The following is a 17,859-nucleotide window of genomic DNA, read 5'->3' on the forward strand; positions in this document are numbered from 1 at the left end:
ATCCGGAGCCTGTGCTCTGCGATGGGAGAGGCCACAACAGTGAGGCCCGTGTACCGCAAAAAAAAAAAAGAAAAAGGATTACACTTCAGGTTTTTAACTCTTAGAATCATTGTACATATACTAGGCGTTCTGAAAAAATGAATATGGAGCTCATGGATATGGGAGATCCAGTTTCAGTATAGGTGGTCAGAGAAAGCCTCTTGAGGAATTGACACTTCAACTCAGACTTGAATGGACAAGGATTAGCTAGCAGGGCTGGGAAGGGCATTTTCGTGCAGAGGGAATAGCCATGCTTAGAACCCTGAGATTGTCATAAGTGAACAAGGGCCAGGTGGAAGTGGGGAGGGCCAGAGCAAGGAGGACTTGGTAAGGAGGTAGAATATAATTCTAAGAGCAGTGAGATTTGAAGATTTTAAGGCAGGGATAGAATTTAATAGTTTGTGGGTGATCACATTTGTAACTTATATTTAATGCTGCCCTTAAGATGTTGCTGTTGCATAATTAATCAGGCAAAGGATAGACAGGTAGCCAGATGCAGTGGAGTGCAAGAAGTAAGACTTTCGGCAGCACTAAAATTGGAACAGCTTTTTTTTTTTTTTTTTTTTTGGAGTGCCACCAGGGAAGCCCTGGAACAGCTTTTTAATCTGGTGAAAGCATACTCTTAGGATGAGAGTAGTGAAGGTTGGGAAATTCTAACCCGAGGAAGCCAGATTTACTAAGAGCCTTGTGATCTGGAATTGTTTGGCTGGTGTTTCATAAGAAATTTTTTAATCTAAAATTTGCAAGTTATTTTTTTTGTCACTCTCCACCCCAACTTTTAATTTTGAAAATCTCAAATTTACAAAAAAAGAACAGAACATTGAGCATCTGGATGGAATAATTGTTAATGTTTTGCCTTTTTTGCTTTATCTCTCTGTCTGTATACACACACATTCAATTTTGGGCTTAATCATTTTAGAGTATACTGCAGATATTGTAACACTTTACTCCTAAATATGTAAGCATTTGTCTGCTAAGAATAAGGGCATTCTTCTACCTAACACCAATACTATTATTATACCTAAGAATCCATAATACCCTCTAATATCCAGTTCATATTAAAATTTCCCAGGTGTTCCACGAATATATTTATAGCTGTTTTTTGGTTTTGAGCCAGATTTCATTCAAGGGTCATACATTTGGTTGTGATTTTTCTCGGTACTTTTTGAGACTTCTTGATATATGTCTATCATTCATGAGTAGGGATTTATATTCTAGTCACCCTCTGGCCATTTTTATCTCTGAATAATAGCTTTAGTCTTTGTTTGTTGTCGGCTTATAGGAACACTCAAGAATAGGCTTTTCATTTGAAGAGTCATTATAGTTATTCAGCATATTCCTTTCATATATTTAATAAGGGCCTACTATACATCAGACATCATTTTTATAGGTGATTGGAGGTGAAATGGAACAGGAAAGGTAAGGGAGTTTCAAGCTAGTGGGAACAGAGGAGGGGGCAGTTAAAACTTCCTTATAAAGCCAAGTTGGTACCATATACGTGAGAATGCTAAGTTTGTATTATGGCAGTAGTATCCTGACTTTCACCTTAAAATTAGGTAGGAAATGCCATGTTTTACTTGAACAACATAGCTGCTTTTGTGTATTTTGTTAAATATTTTGAAAATATTTCTTTTCTAAATTAGCCAAATATGTTGCATTTTCAGAAGCAGAGAAGTTCCATTGCTTTTACCAATCATTCAGATTATCTAGTGTGAGCAGCTAAAATCTGTCTAAAGAGTAGAATTGACATTTCAGGCTTATATAAAGAATTCTGCAACATAAGCTTCAAAGGTCCCCCTTTTTTGGTGAAAATAGAATTTACTACTAAAATCCAGCCAGCAGTTGGGAGTGGAGGGAGACTGGTCAAGGAGAGGAGGAATACGAGTGAAGGTTGGGCAAAGAGGAGGCCCCCTCCCTGCAGGGGGCATCAGAGGCCTACAGCCAGCAAGTCAAATGGCAGTGTGATTTCTGCGTGATGGCAGAATATGGGGGCTTTAAGCTAAGTGTGGCTTCAGGAGGGTGGGAAGTATACACGTGAATCATTAACCAGTAAGTTACCTGTAAGCTTTAGGCCAAAGAGCCATGATGATGATGAGGTGGTGGAGTATAGATTTGGAAGCTGTTGCTTGCTGAAATCATCCAATGCTTTAGGCTCATTTATCCTGCAGGTACTTAAGCCCAGAAGGGTCAGCAGAAGACCCCTTCCAGACACTGCCTCCTAGTGACAGAGATCATCGCTGACAGTCTCTGAGAGCAAGGAGAGGTGACCGGGAGGTGGCTTTGTAGTTATTGGAAGCGGCCAAAGCCCGTTTTTGTACAGTTCCGTGCTTATGGACAAAAGGTTCACAAATCTATAGAGTGAGCATGGTTGTGAAGCATGCTCCTTACACGTCATACACATATAAACATAGAGACTTACTTTTTGAAATTTAAAAACATGTTTTAAATGTTCAGATGTACCCAGCATTTCAACTTGTTTTTGTGAACCTCCTCTCTATTATCAGCCAAAAATATGAGTAAGTACAAAGAAAGAGGAACATACCAAGAAGTTTTCACCCTCACAGTTTGCCATTGGTGAGGGAGAGCCACGGAGTTTGGGCCTAACTTAATTGAACCCCCTCTACATGCAGTGGGAATGATGGTCTCTTTGCTGTTCCACTGGGGGATGTGGATGAATAAAGCTCCAGCATCATTTTGTCCATCACTGAGAAGTAGCTTTAATGCCTCTGCAGTGGTGGAAGGACGGGATGCTATAGTCCTCCCCAGGACCAGCAGCTCTGTGTTGGACCATTTGTCTCCACCATTGTGATGGAATCATTTATTTGTCAGGGAATAGTGCCAAATGTGTTTGTCCTTTCACTTTCTATTTTCATAGGAAGTCTGTGAGGCTGAACTTGAAGAAGCTCAGCTGATACTATATTCCCAAACCAAAATCTCACAGTTGAAGACGACACATTTTTAGTGTCCATGACACCTGGCAATCTATTTGCTTAACTTAACATATTTATGTAAATACACGTGTATTACATACACAGTGTGTATATAATATACATTTCCATCCCTCCACGGAATACAGAGGTACATCGCGTCTGTATTCTGGTTATCAGAATGCAACTAAAATTTTCACGGGCTTAGCTTTATGTTATAAAGAATTTGTATGATTCTGAGTTCAAACAGGCTATATTTTTATAATGCCATGATTCTTTTAAATCACTAACGTGCATGAAATTATAAAGCACAAAAATACTGAAGCAACTTTGCAATAAAAAAAAATTAGTGAATGCACAAGGATTCTAACATTTTTGCTTTGCTATTGTTTCCTTAAGCTGCAACACCATTTTGAATTTGAATACCAGACCAAAGTGGATGGTGAGATAATCCTTCATCTTTATGACAAAGGAGGAATTGAGCAAACAGTTTGTATGTTGGATGGGGTATTTGCATTTATTTTACTGGATACTGCCAATAAGAAAGTATTCTTGGGCAGAGATACCTATGGAGTCAGACCTTTGTTTAAAGCCGTGACAGAAGATGGATTTTTGGCCGTGTGTTCAGAAGCTAAAGGTAATGATAGAATTTTACTGTAGATTTTCATTATTGTCCTGATACTGTGTTTTCTTTTAAATAATATTTATAAATCTAATCCAATGCATATTTACAAATGGGGCAACCCAGATTTTTTACAAGTGACTATGTGAGTCATGGACTTTCTGAGCTTTTCTTTATAAAGCCAAGGAGTTGGACTCTCCTTTTAGCACTTAAATTCTGTAAACCTTAGAGGATAAGTCTGTAGTAAAGTCATTTAATTTTTGTCGTGCTGATAGGCTCTGCGTCTGGTCTGATCCCATATGTATTTTCAAGTTTTCCTATGTCACATTGTAATGGTAGGGTTGGCCGGCCCTGCAGTTATTGCACTGTGGTACTGTGCCATGGCTATCACACAGACTCATTTTAATTTAGCATTTTTTAAACAGCTTTATTGGTGTATAATTTACATGCCATACAATTCTTCCATTTAAAGTGTACAATTCAGTGGTTTTTAGTATGTTCATAGATATCTGCAACCAATGCTTCGGTCAATTTTAGAAATTTTTTATCGCCTCAAAAATAAACCCCGTAGGGAAATCCCTGGCGGTCCAGTGGTTAGGACTCTGCGCTTTCACTGCTGAGGGCCCCGGTTCGATTCCTGGTTAGGGGAACTGAGATCCCACAAGTCTTGCAATGCAGCCATAAAAATAAACCTTGTACTCTTGAGCTGTCACTCCCCATCACTCCATATCCATCAGCCATTAAACTTCCTGTCCCCAACTACCTCCTCTACCCCCTCTCCCCCCAGTCCCAGCCAACTGCCAATCTGCTTTCAGTCTATGTGGATTTCCCTATTCTGGGCATTCCATATGAACGGAGTCATATCATATGTGGTCTTTTGTTACTGGCTTCTGTCACTTGGCATAATGTTTCCGAGGTCTGCCTATGTTGTAACATGTATCAGTATTTACTTTTTATGGACAAAAGATACTCCATTACATGGATATACCACATTCTGTTTATCCACTGTTAATCCTTTTGTCAGTTGATGGACAATTGGCTCTTATGAATAATGCTTCTCTACATATTTGTGTACAAGTTTTTGTGTTTTCATTTCTCTTCGGTGTATACCTAGGAGTGGACTTGCTGGGTCACGTGGTTTACTCTGTGTTTACAAATAGCATCAAAAAGAATAAAATACTTGAGAATAAATCTAACAAAAGCAGTGCAAAACTGTATGCTGAAAACTATAAAACATTGTTGAAAGAAATGAAAGAAGATCTAAATAAATTGGAAAGCATACAATGATCATGGATCGAAGACTTAACATTGTTAAGTTGGCACAGACTCCCCCAATGGATCTACAGATTCAGCATGACCTCTGTCAGAATCCCAGGTGACTTCTTCGTAAAAATTGACAAACTGACTCTGAAATTCATAGGGAATGGCAAAGGACTCACAATAACCAAAACAATCTTGAGAAAGAATAAAGTAGGAGGATTCTCACTTCCTGACTTCAAAACGTACTACAAAATAACGGTAATCAGGACAGTGTGGTACTGGCAGGACAGACATATAGACCAGTGGAATAGAACTAAGAGTCCAGAAGTGAATCCATACATCTGCAGTCAACAGATTTTCATCAAGGGTTCCAAGACCATTCAATGGGCGAAGAATAGTCTTTTCAACAAATGGTGCTGGGACAACTGGACACACACATGCAAAAAAATGAAGTTATTAAACCTTTACCTCACACCATACATAAAAATTAAAGTGGGTCAAACTCCTAAATGTAAACACTAAAACTATAAATCTCTTAGAAGAAAATATATGGCTAAATCTTCATGACCTTGGATTTTGCAAAGATTTCTTAGATATGACCCCAAAAGCACAAGCAACAAAAAAATAAATTGGATTTCATCAGAAGTAAACATTCTTGTACTTCAAAGGACACCATCAAGAAAGTGAAAAGACAACCCACAGAATGGAATAAAATACTTATAAATCATATTTGGCATTTCTTGACAAAGTTGAGGAAGGCATTCATCTTTTATCTCCTAGCTAGATAGAATGACATCCTAAAATCTGGTCTACCTGCCTGTCTGCCTTTTTGCCTCATTCCTCAAATCACTTACTGTGATCGTATGGCAAAGAAGTATATATGTTATTTACCGAAAGTGCTGTTAGGGAAGCCCAGCAAAGAGAACACAAGGGAAAAGCAGACTCCATACTTCCACTGTGTCTCCAAAACCTTGATATGGAATTACGGTCTCACTACAATTTACCCTCTGAAATTTCTTGACTTGTGATTTTTTTACATCCTTAACACTGCCCTTTTCTTAACAACATGATCTCATCTAGAATACTGTACTGCAACAGTTTTCCTTTCTCAGTGCTTTTAGAATAGCCTATCAAAAACTCATTTGGTCATGGTGCTCCCTGCTTAAAGTCTTGTAACTGCTTCTCCCCCTACTGGAGCTGTGTGGCTAGCTTGAGGTCTGCTAGCTGGTGATAGGATCTGGGGCTTGTCTGCTGTTTGAATTCCACACTACACAGTAGATTCCTGGGTCAACAAACTCAAATTATAAATCATAATAAGTATTCTGTGTAGATAGGCTTACTGTTTATAATAAACCACTGATTTTTCTTTTCTTTTTTTTTTTTTTTTTTTTTGGTATGGGGGGCTCTCCCCCTTTTGGCCTCTACAGGGAAGCCCCTGATTTTTCTTTTTTAATCACAGATCATGGTGAAGTCAAGTTGGTTACTTCCTGTGAGAACTTATTGAGGGAATTTAAATTATAATGTTTAACTCACACACAGTATATAATAGCTACATAAGGGATAGATGTTTGATTTCTTAATACCTGAGTTTAAAGTACGTAATGGTGGATCATTTTGCTTGTTAAAAGACTGGGAACCACAGCTATTTTCTTAAGATACCTCAGTGATGACAAGTGACTACCAGGATATCATAAAATTAAGTTTCAAGTCATTCTCTTTGCTTAATAAATGTATCTTTTCTTGTATTTGTTTGCTTTAGTGAAGAAAATAGATGTTTTAAAATCAGAAATTCCAGCTAGGGAGAAGAAATTGAACACTGAAGATTTTCCTATTGCCTTGAATTACTATAAACCAGTGTAATTTTGCTGTGCATCTCTGTACTGTTACCTTTCTAGTAAGTAGGTGGTAGGGTTTTGAGTGGTTATATTTTTCCAGTTTTGCTTATGTAATGGACACGTATTTGTATTAAAGAGGGACGATAAATAGGAAGTTAGAGGACATTAACTAATCATGAAAGTTACTGTGAAGTTTATCCTCATATGAATAAATTTATCTTTTTGAATATGTAGGTCTCATTAACTTGAAGCACTCCATGACTCCTTTTTTAAAAGTGGAGCCTTTTCTCCCAGGACACTATGAAGTTTTGGATTTAAAGCCAAATGGCAAAGTAGCATCGGTGGAAATGGTTAAATATCATAACTGTAGAGATGAGCCTCTGCATGCCCTGTATGACAGCGTGGAGAAACTCTTCCCAGGTAAGAAAGCAGAAGCCCACCCACCTGTTCCCCACCTCTCTCCCCAAAAGGAAAACTGTACTCTCACATCACTGGAATGATGTAAGTTCGAAAATCTGTTTCCTTTTTAATTTGGAGGTGACACATTGCAATTTGGCCAACTTCACTGTTGAGCAAATGCCATCATGACAGACGTAGATGACTGTGTACCCATTTCAGTAAATAATTCAGCCCAGGCTTTTCTGCAGCTATTTAATTTCCTTTATGTGTTAATAGGTTTTGAGATAGAAACTGTGAAGAACAACCTCCGAATCCTTTTTGACAATGCCATTAAGAAACGTTTGATGACGGACAGAAGGATTGGCTGCCTTTTATCAGGTGAAGTCAGTTTAAAAACCTAATTGTATTTAGTGCATATTTAAGTTAAATGATTTATAGCTATCCTGGAGGTTTTGACTATAAAATACTATATGATTTAATCTTTCCTCCATTATAGGATGAAAAAGTTTTCTGTAAGTTGCTTTCAATATTTTATAATAATGTAGCAAATTAAAGTGATACTATAATTATATTGGCACGAGTGAGCTAGTAAACATTCTTTAGAATGTTCCATGTCCTCCTACTCCACCATCTTGATTCGAGTCCTAGAATGTGTGTAGTGGTTTTCAACCAATTCAAATACTGTTACCATTATCACAGGTTAAATGTTAGATTTTTCTTATTCAAGTTGATTTTCAATTTATAAGACTTGGGGATTTTAAATGGTAAAACTCTAATCTTAGTGCTTAATAGGAATGTAAATCATATCTGTCCCTGTCTTATGTAAGGCCCATAACCACTTGTCTTGCTCATAGGTGGCTTGGATTCCAGTTTGGTTGCTGCCATCCTGTTGAAGCAGCTAAAAGAGGCCCAAGTACAGTATCCTCTCCAGACATTTGCGATTGGCATGGAAGACAGTCCCGATTTACTAGCTGCTAGAAAGGTAAGACACTGTCTTTGCCTGTTATGTAGTTAAGACAGACTTGTTAGTAATTGATGGTTCTATACTTTGCTGCTGCATTGACTTAGATAATTGTTTTGAATTAAATACATTAAAATGGAATGAAATGCCTGTTGAATATCAACTATGTTGTACACTGTACTCTGGGCACTTTTTTTTTTTTGCGGTACATGGGCCTCTCACTGTTGTGGCCTCTCCCGTGGCGGAGCACAGGCTCCAGACACGCAGGCTCAGCGGCCATGGCTCACGGGCCCAGCCGCTCCGGCGGCATGTGGGATCTTCCCGGACCAGGGCACGAACCCGTGTCCCTGGCATCGGCAGGCGGACTCTCAACCACTGCGCCACTAGGGAAGCCCCTCTGGGCACTTTTATGTATCATGACCCATGCAGTCCTCACAAAGACCCTATGATAATTCCGCGCTTTTGAGAGTTAGGGCATGGTATAGTGGTTCAGGCTGTAGGCGTTAGAGCCTGACTGCTGGTTTCAAATCCTACTTCTACCACACAATTCCTCACTTACGCAGTGGAAATAATAGTATCTACCATGGGATAGTTTTGAGGTGAAAATTACATAATACTTAATATAAGTGTGTAGGATAGAACCTAGTGTGTATGAGTACTTAGAGGACGTTAGCTATTCTTTTTACTTTTCTTTTTTTTTTTTTATAAAGTACTGTGTTTAGGGCTGTGGGCAGAGGGGACCTTGTACACATTCAGTGTGCGGGAGACCTCGTTCCCACTTTGGAGAAACTTGCACAGAATGGCTGAGAAGGAGCAAGCAGGTGGTCCCAAAGCAAGCTGACCAATGCTAGATGAATCCACAATAGCCAAAGGAAACAGAATGACGGGGGGCCGTTTAATTTAGGAATAACATCCTGGATGTAAAATTAGGCATTGCAGGAGGGCCAAAAGGAGGTAAAATCAGTGTGAGGGGGAGTGGGGGGCACGCTTGTTAGGGTGAAGTCTTGGCGTGGGAAGAGTGGCTGGGAGCTCTACCTCTCGGTGGTCAGTGGAGGGCAGACACTGGGGGAGGCAAGGGAGCCTGACTAGGTGGGGCTCGTATTCAGTGGCCTAGAGAATCATTTCCCCTTATTGTGGTGGCCTACGGAATCATTTCCGCTTAGTTTGTCTTGTTTGTTTAACACCCTTGTTAATTCATAATGTGTTGTGAACTACAGTCCCGCTTCATTTTCAAGAGTAGTCCTTTAAAACACAAGCCTGTGGGTATTTCTTTGTATAATCAGGTGGCAAATCATATTGGCAGCGAACACCATGAAGTCCTCTTTAACTCTGAGGAAGGCATTCAGGTCCTGGATGAAGTCATATTTTCCTTGGAAACTTATGATATTACAACAGTCCGTGCTTCAGTAGGTAAGGTATTTTATGATCCCCAAAAGATTTTTAATACTGAAAAGGTGTAAGGATTAAACAGTCCTGTTTCAAGCAGTTGTTTAAAAAAACAGTACTCAAGAATGAACACAGGTAAAATTCCTGTGTCAGCAGTTGTTGAAGACAAGGCCATTTAAGAATTCCTGAAATCTCTTTTGGAGAGGAACAATAAATACATAGTTAAACTTCCACATTTATGGTATCACTATATATATTTCTCCAAAAAGTAGATACATATGTTTTGCACCACCTTTACCCCAGTTTCTCTGTATAAAAGTTTCTTGGGCTGTATAGGGAAATAGGTCTACGTTGTAACTCATTTCTGTAAGGAATGCTCGTTTTAGATATATTTTGGTAAATATTCCATCATACGACTTATCAGTAACATATTGTGCAGCAAGAAATACTAGTTTTACCCTGTGGATACACACTGAGATTGGAAGCATACTCCCAATCAGACTGATCTAATTTTGCTGAGCCTCTAATATGCCACTGGCTTAGATATGCCTCTCTTAAGGGATGCTGAATCTGACAGGACTCCATTGCAAAGTTCAGGGTCTGCATCCTCATGCTCTAAACTTTGCAGTAATAGTACAGAGGTGCTGTCTCTCCCAAGGAAGCAAAAATTAGTTCTTGAAGGGCAAAAAAGTCTTAGGTATTACAGTGGTTTCTGGCCTTCCAAAGGGCCACAGTACATCAGCAGAAATATGGTATTTCTGGTACTGATATTTCATTGGTGAAGGAGATTAGGGAAAAAGGTCTAAAAAGTATCCCTAGGGAGGTGATATGAAAAAACAGTTAAGAACAGATACTGGTTTACAGGGATGTGGAGCAGGGACCAACCGCGGGCCTCTCACTGTTGTGGCCTCTCCTGTTGCGGAGCACAGGCTCCGGACGCGCAGGCTCAGCGGCCATGGCTCACGGGCCCAGCAGCTCCGCGGCATGTGGGACCTTCCCGGACCGGGGCACGAACCCACGTCCCCCGCCTCGGCAGGCGGACTGTCAACCACTGCGCCACCAGGGAAGCCCCAACCAGCATCTTTTAATGATGCAATATTCTTAACTGTATTTGACATATGCTGAATGGGGAGTAAGTATCAGAAAAAAAGCCCCGAATAAACATTAAGCTACCAAAGCCCTCACTTTTATTTTTTTATAGTGATAGTGGTGTGAAAGTTATCACATTTAAGATATTTGAGTCATTGTTCAGCAAAATGTTTTAGCATTTTTAACATTGTTTAGCACAGTTTTCAGATAGACATTCTTGGTCTGAAAGCAGTAATATTTTAAAACCTATATATAAAATTGTGGAAGGGTTTTGGGTTGTTTCATCACAACAGTACAACTTTTGGATTACATACATAAAAAGATAGGTACCATATAAAGGTATTGTTTTTGCAAACTACTTTATATTAACAGAGAGTCTAGTCTGATAGCAAAGCTTGCAGTCATTTCCAGAAATCAAATAAAAGGCATTTTTGGTAGAGGGTTATGTGGACATTAACAATAATTTCTGTCTCTTTTTTAAGGTATGTACTTAATTTCAAAGTACATTCGGAAGAACACGGATAGCGTAGTGATCTTCTCTGGAGAAGGTTCAGATGAACTTACACAGGGTTACATATATTTTCACAAGGTAAGCATTCTCAAATGGAGGGATATTGATCCTAGGGGAAGAAAAGTATGAATTATTATTTACCTATTTTCTATCTTTTTTGGTATAACAGTAACACTTTGAATATCTTGTGAGGCATATCAGGAAATCTGATAGTGTCTGTATTTTGGGGGGGAGAAAGAAGTCTTAGTAGTGTCAGATAATATCTTTTTTTGAACTAGTTAAGCCTAAGAATCATGTTTCTGTTCTTAGTCGCCTATGGTCTTATGGCTGTCGTACAGCATGTCATTTTATTTGTTCTAGCACTAGCAGTCTTGGTGTGAGGGAAGGTACGTTTTATCAAGCATTTACTCCCTTCCCAAAGCTCTGTTTGTCTTTTTGTCTTACCCGCCTTTAGAATTGGAGTTACGTGTACGAGTAAGATATAAAAACTGTTTCATGTGCCAGAAGCAAAGCTTGTGGGTGCATTTGTAACTTCAGCTCTGTTTGCAAAATAGGCTCCTTCCCCTGAGAAGGCCGAGGAGGAGAGTGAGCGGCTTCTGAAGGAACTGTATTTGTTTGATGTTCTCCGAGCAGATCGAACTACTGCTGCCCATGGGTAAACGTGGTATTTTAGGAAGCGATTGTAAAAATAACCTCAGAAAACAAAAGGCTCAGTGGTCGATTTCTTTCTTTCCAGTTAGTATATGTTGCAAAGTATGCCTTCTATAGATAAAATGAAGCTTGTCTGTTAGTGCAAAGGGATTAGGCTGAATCAGAGTGCTGTTGTCATGGTGAGAGGACATGGATAGGCGGTTTGAGGTGGAGTTCCCATCTTGAAAGCACAACATCTTGCCCACTTCTGGGCAACTGAGATGGAAGGCACTCGCAGCTTTTTTTTTTTTTTTTAGTTTTTTTTAAGAGAAGTAAAGATTATACACCTTCATGCTGTGAGCGTTGAACGCCTGCCATGCCAGTTTGATGCTGTGGGGACCATGTGTAGGGAGAGGGAAGCGAAGATGCAAGAGATTTGATTAGCTTAAAGTTGGCTAAAGTTTTCACTTTTTAAAGCTGGTCATGCTGGAGAATTGAAGACTCTTACTGTACGTGATAAACAACTGATATCAACTCTTTTAGTTGCTTCTACCAAATCACACTTAGATTAGAAAATAATATGAGGTTGGGGAATGAACTGAATTCAAACATTTTTACTACTAACTGATGAATAACTTACATTCAGTATAAACCAGCATTCCACAGTGTTTCATCAAAGGTCACATCATCTGTTTCTTGAATCCTGGAGACTCTGGTTAGGACAAGCAGATAGGGTAATAACCGCAGATCAGCATTACAGTTTTTAATAGGACGAGAGAAAAAATTGTGAGTCAGAAAAGTCCAGGCAAAGTACGTTCTTAATGATCAGGTCACTCATTCTTTTTCTGATTTTTGAGTTATTTAATAGTTTACAGAAGGGAAAGTAAAAGTAATTATTCTCCAGTAGTTTGTTTCACTCCCTAGATGATGTAATATGTACTCTGAATGAAGGCTTTTGTATTCATGCATTAGCGTAGGGCAGTTACTTAGGATTATAAAAAATGACTTTATAATGTTAACATTACTTAGAGGCTAAGTGAATTCCTAGGAAACTAAGTCTGAATCTAAACAGACAGGCACTAAATATCCATTTTGATTTAGATTTTCTTCTTTTCCTTTTTAAGCCTTGAACTGAGAGTCCCCTTCCTGGATCATCGATTTTCTTCCTATTACATGTCTCTGCCACCAAATATGAGAATCCCCAAGGTGGGTGAATCAAGATAAAAACTGTCAAAAAACCACTGATACTGGTAATATTTAGAACTTTCACTGACACTCCTTTTGTTTTCATGTCAGAACGGGATAGAAAAACATCTTCTGAGAGAGACCTTTGAGGACTCCAATCTGATACCTAAAGAGATTCTCTGGCGACCAAAAGAAGCCTTCAGTGATGGAATAACCTCAGTTAAGAATTCCTGGTTTAGGATTTTACAGGAATACATTGACCATCAGGTATCATGTCTTTAAAAGTATTTTCTGGAATAGGATAATTTGGGTGCAGAGGAGTAACCACGGTTCATTTTGTATTTAATTTAAATGTTTGTGTCTGCAGGAGAGATGCCCTGTAAACAATACTTCTTTTAAAGAATTCTGTAAGAATAAAGTGGCATCTAGAATAGAGAGGAGACTTACCAGTCATCACTGACTTTTTTTTTTTAATTTATCTATTTTATTTATTTTTGGCTGCATTGGGTCTTTGTGGCTGCGCGTGCGCTTTCTCTGGTTGTGGTGAGCGGGGGCTATTCTTCGTTGTGGTGAGCGGGGGCTATTCTTCGTTGCGGTGCGCGGGCTTCTCATTGCGGTGGCTTCTCTTGTTGCAGAGCACGGGCTCTAGGCCTGCAGGCTTCAGTTGTAGCCTGCAGGCTTCAGTTGTAGAATGCAGGCTCAGTAGTTGTGGTACGTGGGCTCTAGAGTGTGGGCTCAGCAGTAGTGGTGCACTGGCTTAGTTGTTGCGCGGCAGGTGGGATCTTCCCACACCAGGGCTTGAACCCGTGTGGCCTGCATTGGCAGGTGGATTCTTAACCAGTGCGCCACCAGGGAAGCCCCCTGGCTTTCATCTTACACATTTTTGGGCACCTGTTGGGTGCCAGACGTTATTAGGCACAAATGAATCAAACACTTAGAGCCACCACTTAGAAGAAGTATGCATGTGAATGTTCCTTAAAGGTCACTGCAGCTATGTATATTACGGTATTTTAGCATTTTCTAAGTGATCCAAAGAGTCTCTCACACAACATAATTCATGCCTTTTCTCTTTTTGTTTGTTTTCTGTTTTTGTGAAGCCAGATTAAATACAAGTATTTCCATGCTGGTTAAAAAACCATTTCGCTTCTATCTTGTTATTCTTGCAGGTTGATGACGCGGCGATGGCAAGCGCATCCCAAAAATTTGCCGTCAATACTCCCAAAACGAAAGAAGGCTATTATTACCGTCAGATCTTTGAACGCCACTACCCGGGCCGCGCCGACTGGCTGCCTCATTACTGGATGCCCAGGTGGACTAGCGCCACTGACCCTTCCGCCCGCACTCTGACCCATTATAAGGCCACTGCCAAAGCTTAGGTATTCCCTGAGCCGTGGAGTGAAAGCAAACATTTCTTCTCATTGTGAAGGGTAGGGGGCTTGGGGGCAGGAAGGGTCAACGGCCCAGGCTTGCTTAGGTGTGAAAAAATAAAAGTCTTAAATCTGAAACATTGCTCTAGTCATTTACATTCATACAGCCCCCTCATCAGAGGTAGCTAGAAACTGAACAGCTTTCACTGTATCACAATAAGAGAGTGAGCTAGGAAAGGGGAAACAGTCTGATGTTTGGGAAGCCTCACACGCCCTCTCCTGGCAGAGCTACTGGAGAGGACTTTTGGGTCTCATGCCAGCAGGGCCTCCTTCCAGGCCTTGCCTCATCTACGTGTGGTCCTCCTCTGACCTCCTCCCTTAGTTCTTTCTGCATTCCTAACAGCTGGCTAGTTACACTCTGGAGAAGTCAGTCCTTTGTAAGACTTTGACAGCTCTATTTTGTAAGGTATGTTGACTGAATACTGCACAGCCTAAAAGTTGAGAATTAAGTCATCAGAAAATCTGCCAAATAAAACTTACTTAAGCCCAGAAGACAGCCTCTCAGATTGTTCTGAGGGACTGGTCCGCAGAGGTAAGGGAGGAGCCAGGATATATAGTTTTTGCAACAAAGACCAGGTAGTCCAGAACATCAAAAGATTACTGTTAAAACCAAACATCTCAGGTTAATGAATTTAGTGCATTTCTCTGTATAGGAAGAGGCAAGAGTCTGGGCTAATTGAAATCATTCCTTTGATATGCATCTTAACGGTCTAGGGCCAGTATCCTACTTTTCTCCATCCTGAATCCCCTCAGGGTGCACAGTGGCAGGTGGCTGATGCCTTGATGGCTGCAATATCCTTTGCTTACTGATATGGCAGACAACATTTTTCATCCAGGGATAGTAATTTATATTTTTTTCTGTTGAGCCAGTGTCTCTTCTGGAACTATCATTGTAAAGCACGAGTGAGCAAACTTTTTCAGGGCTAGACAGTAAATATTTTCGGCTTTGCAGACCTCTCTTGGAACTGTTCAGCTCTGCCATTATGGTGCAAAAGCAGCCACAGACAGTATGGAAACTAATGGGCAAGGCCATATGCAAACATATGGGCATGGCTGTGTTGTATTAAAACTTTATAAAAACAGGCAGTGGGCTGGATTTGGCCCATTGGCCATACTTTGCCAAGCCCTGTTCTAGAGCCAGGCATTTCTGATAAAAGGAAAAAGCATTCCAAAACTAGTTGGAAGAAGAGAAAATATAACAAGGAAACATTGAATGAACAGGTAGAATTTCATTTGACTGCTCATTGGTTATTTAGGGACAGGATTTTGAAATATATTTTAAAGATGAATTTAGTTATTACAAATTTTTGAAGAGGAAACTGCTGATGCACAGGTAAATAAAAGAATGCTTCATGGGAAGAGTGAGTAGCCCAGGAATTTAGCTGGTAAGTTGGGGACTGTTTAAGCCTACCTGTTGGCCTTCACTTATTTTTAAAAAGTCTAAACGTTCTCTGATATAAATCGTACCAATGTTATCTTAGGTCAGTCTCCCAAAGCAATAGAAATAAAAGCAAAAGTAAACAAATGGGACCTAATCAAACACGCAGACTTTTGTACAGCAAAGGAAACCATAAAACAGACAACCTACAGAATGGGAGAAAATATTTGCAAATGATGTGATGGACAAGGGTTTAATTTCCAAAATAAGCAGCTCATACAACTCAGCAACAACAAAAAAACCCCACTGAATAATGGGCAGAAGACCTAAATAGACATTTCTCCAAACAAGACATAGAGATGGCCATAGAATAAGGGACCACCTCACACTGGTCAGAATGGTCATCATTAAAAAGTCTACAAACAAATTCTGGAGAGGGTGTGGAGAGTAGGGAACCCTCCTACACTGTTGGTGGGAATGTAAATTGGTGCAGCCACTATGGAGAACTGTATGGAGGGTCCTTGAAAAACTAAAAGTAGAACTACCATATGACCCAGCAATCCACTCCTGGGCATATACCCAGACAAAACTAATTTGAAAAGGTACATGCACCCCAATGTTCAAAGCAGCACTATTCACAATAGCCAAGACATGAAAACAACCTAAATGTCCATCAACAGAGGAATGGATAAAGAAGATGTGGTACTTACATACAATGGAATATTGGTCATAAAAAAAGAATGAAATAATGCCATTTCCAGCAACATGGATGGACCTGGAGATTATCATACTAAATGAAATCAGAAAGACAAATACCATAGGATACAACTTACATGTGGAATCTAAAATATGACACAAATGAACTTATCTACAAAACAGAAACAGACTCACAGACATAGAGAACAGACTTGTGGTTTCCAAGGGGGAGGGAGGTAGGAGGTAGGGGAGGGATGCACTGGGAGTTTGAGGTTAGCAGATGCAAACTATTTATATAGAATGGATGAACAAGGGAATTATTTTCAATATCCTGTGATAAACCAGAATGAAAAAGGATATGAAGAATAATGTATTAATATATATATGTATAACTGAATCACTGCTGTAGAGCAGAAATTAACACAATATTGTAAATACTTCAATAAATTTTTTAAAGTCTCTAGAAAGCTGAGGAAATGTCATTAATTAATATTGGGTGACTGTTCATGATAATCTTGTATTTGTAAGTGCTTGAAATGCTTAAACCCGGCATGATTTGATGCCAGGCGTGTCCATTCATGGTGCAGCCTCACCCAGCTAAGCTAAGTGACACCAGAAATGCTTGGGAGACTTAGCTGTTAGTGATTACCCAGGGTGCACTGCAAGATTAAGGTATGCCGTAAACCACAAACTACCAGTTTTTGAGGGCATGAGCTTGGGCTTCAGATTTTTAACTTTAGTGACTCTGTGATCTGGTGTGGTTTTAGATACCACCCAAAAGTTTGACAGTAGAGATACTCAGTCCTGCAGGTCAACCATGACTGCAGCAACTCGCTAGATAACAAACTGTCTGTGAGACCTACATAATGTGCTAGGCACATGGTCTAAAGTGAGCCTTTTCTTCTGCAACTAAAGTAGCTGAAGAAACTGTAGCCACTGAGACATGTGCACATGACTTAGCAGCTACATACAGGCCAAGCCTGCTTTCCTGGACTTTTCTGATATTGATGACTCAGTGCTAAGGAGGCACGTGGTTTGTAATCCACACAGCACTGTTACCAACAGATAATCCAATCCCTTCAGCAGAAGCTACAAGATTCTTAGCTGATCGTGTCCTGCCTTGTCAACCTCATTCGCACACCTTAGTGGATAATGTGCCCTTTAAGAGTTGTTTGTTTTTCTTAATGAAATTGTGATATTTGCAGCAACATGGATGGACCTACAGATTAGCATACTGCATGAAGTCAGACAGAAAGATAAACACTGTGTGGTATCACTTATATGTGGAATCTTTAAAATAATACAAATGAATTTATTTACAAAACAGAAAGACTCACAGACATAGAAAACACAGCGTTACCAAAGGAAAAAGGGGGAGGGGAAGGGATAAATTAGGTATTAACAGATATACACCACTATATAGAAAATAAATAACAATGATTTACTGTATAGCACAGGGAACTATATTCAATATCTTGTAATAACCTATAATGGAAAAGAATCTGAAACATATG

General features: G+C 39.7%; 1 protein-coding gene across 2 annotated transcripts in view; it reads left to right on the forward strand.

The window, feature by feature from the left end:
* ASNS (asparagine synthetase (glutamine-hydrolyzing)) overlaps nucleotides 1-14,349 on the forward strand; it is a 137,666-nt gene extending 123,317 nt beyond the window's left edge. For both annotated transcript variants that reach the window (XM_024767106.1, XM_024767107.1), the window contains 10 exons: nucleotides 3,366-3,603; nucleotides 6,918-7,103; nucleotides 7,359-7,460; nucleotides 7,937-8,064; nucleotides 9,327-9,453; nucleotides 11,001-11,107; nucleotides 11,584-11,684; nucleotides 12,784-12,865; nucleotides 12,956-13,111; nucleotides 14,011-14,349. In XM_024767106.1, the coding sequence (XP_024622874.1) occupies nucleotides 3,366-3,603; nucleotides 6,918-7,103; nucleotides 7,359-7,460; nucleotides 7,937-8,064; nucleotides 9,327-9,453; nucleotides 11,001-11,107; nucleotides 11,584-11,684; nucleotides 12,784-12,865; nucleotides 12,956-13,111; nucleotides 14,011-14,220 (1,437 nt within the window). In that variant the 3' untranslated portion in view covers nucleotides 14,221-14,349. The remainder of the gene's footprint in view (nucleotides 1-3,365; nucleotides 3,604-6,917; nucleotides 7,104-7,358; nucleotides 7,461-7,936; nucleotides 8,065-9,326; nucleotides 9,454-11,000; nucleotides 11,108-11,583; nucleotides 11,685-12,783; nucleotides 12,866-12,955; nucleotides 13,112-14,010) is intronic.
* Nucleotides 14,350-17,859: the final 3,510 nt, after the last annotated feature.

Source organism: Neophocaena asiaeorientalis, unplaced genomic scaffold, assembly GCF_003031525.2.
Source record: "Neophocaena asiaeorientalis asiaeorientalis breed wild unplaced genomic scaffold, Neophocaena_asiaeorientalis_V1.1 scaffold70, whole genome shotgun sequence".
NCBI classification, from domain to species: Eukaryota; Metazoa; Chordata; class Mammalia; order Artiodactyla; family Phocoenidae; genus Neophocaena; species Neophocaena asiaeorientalis.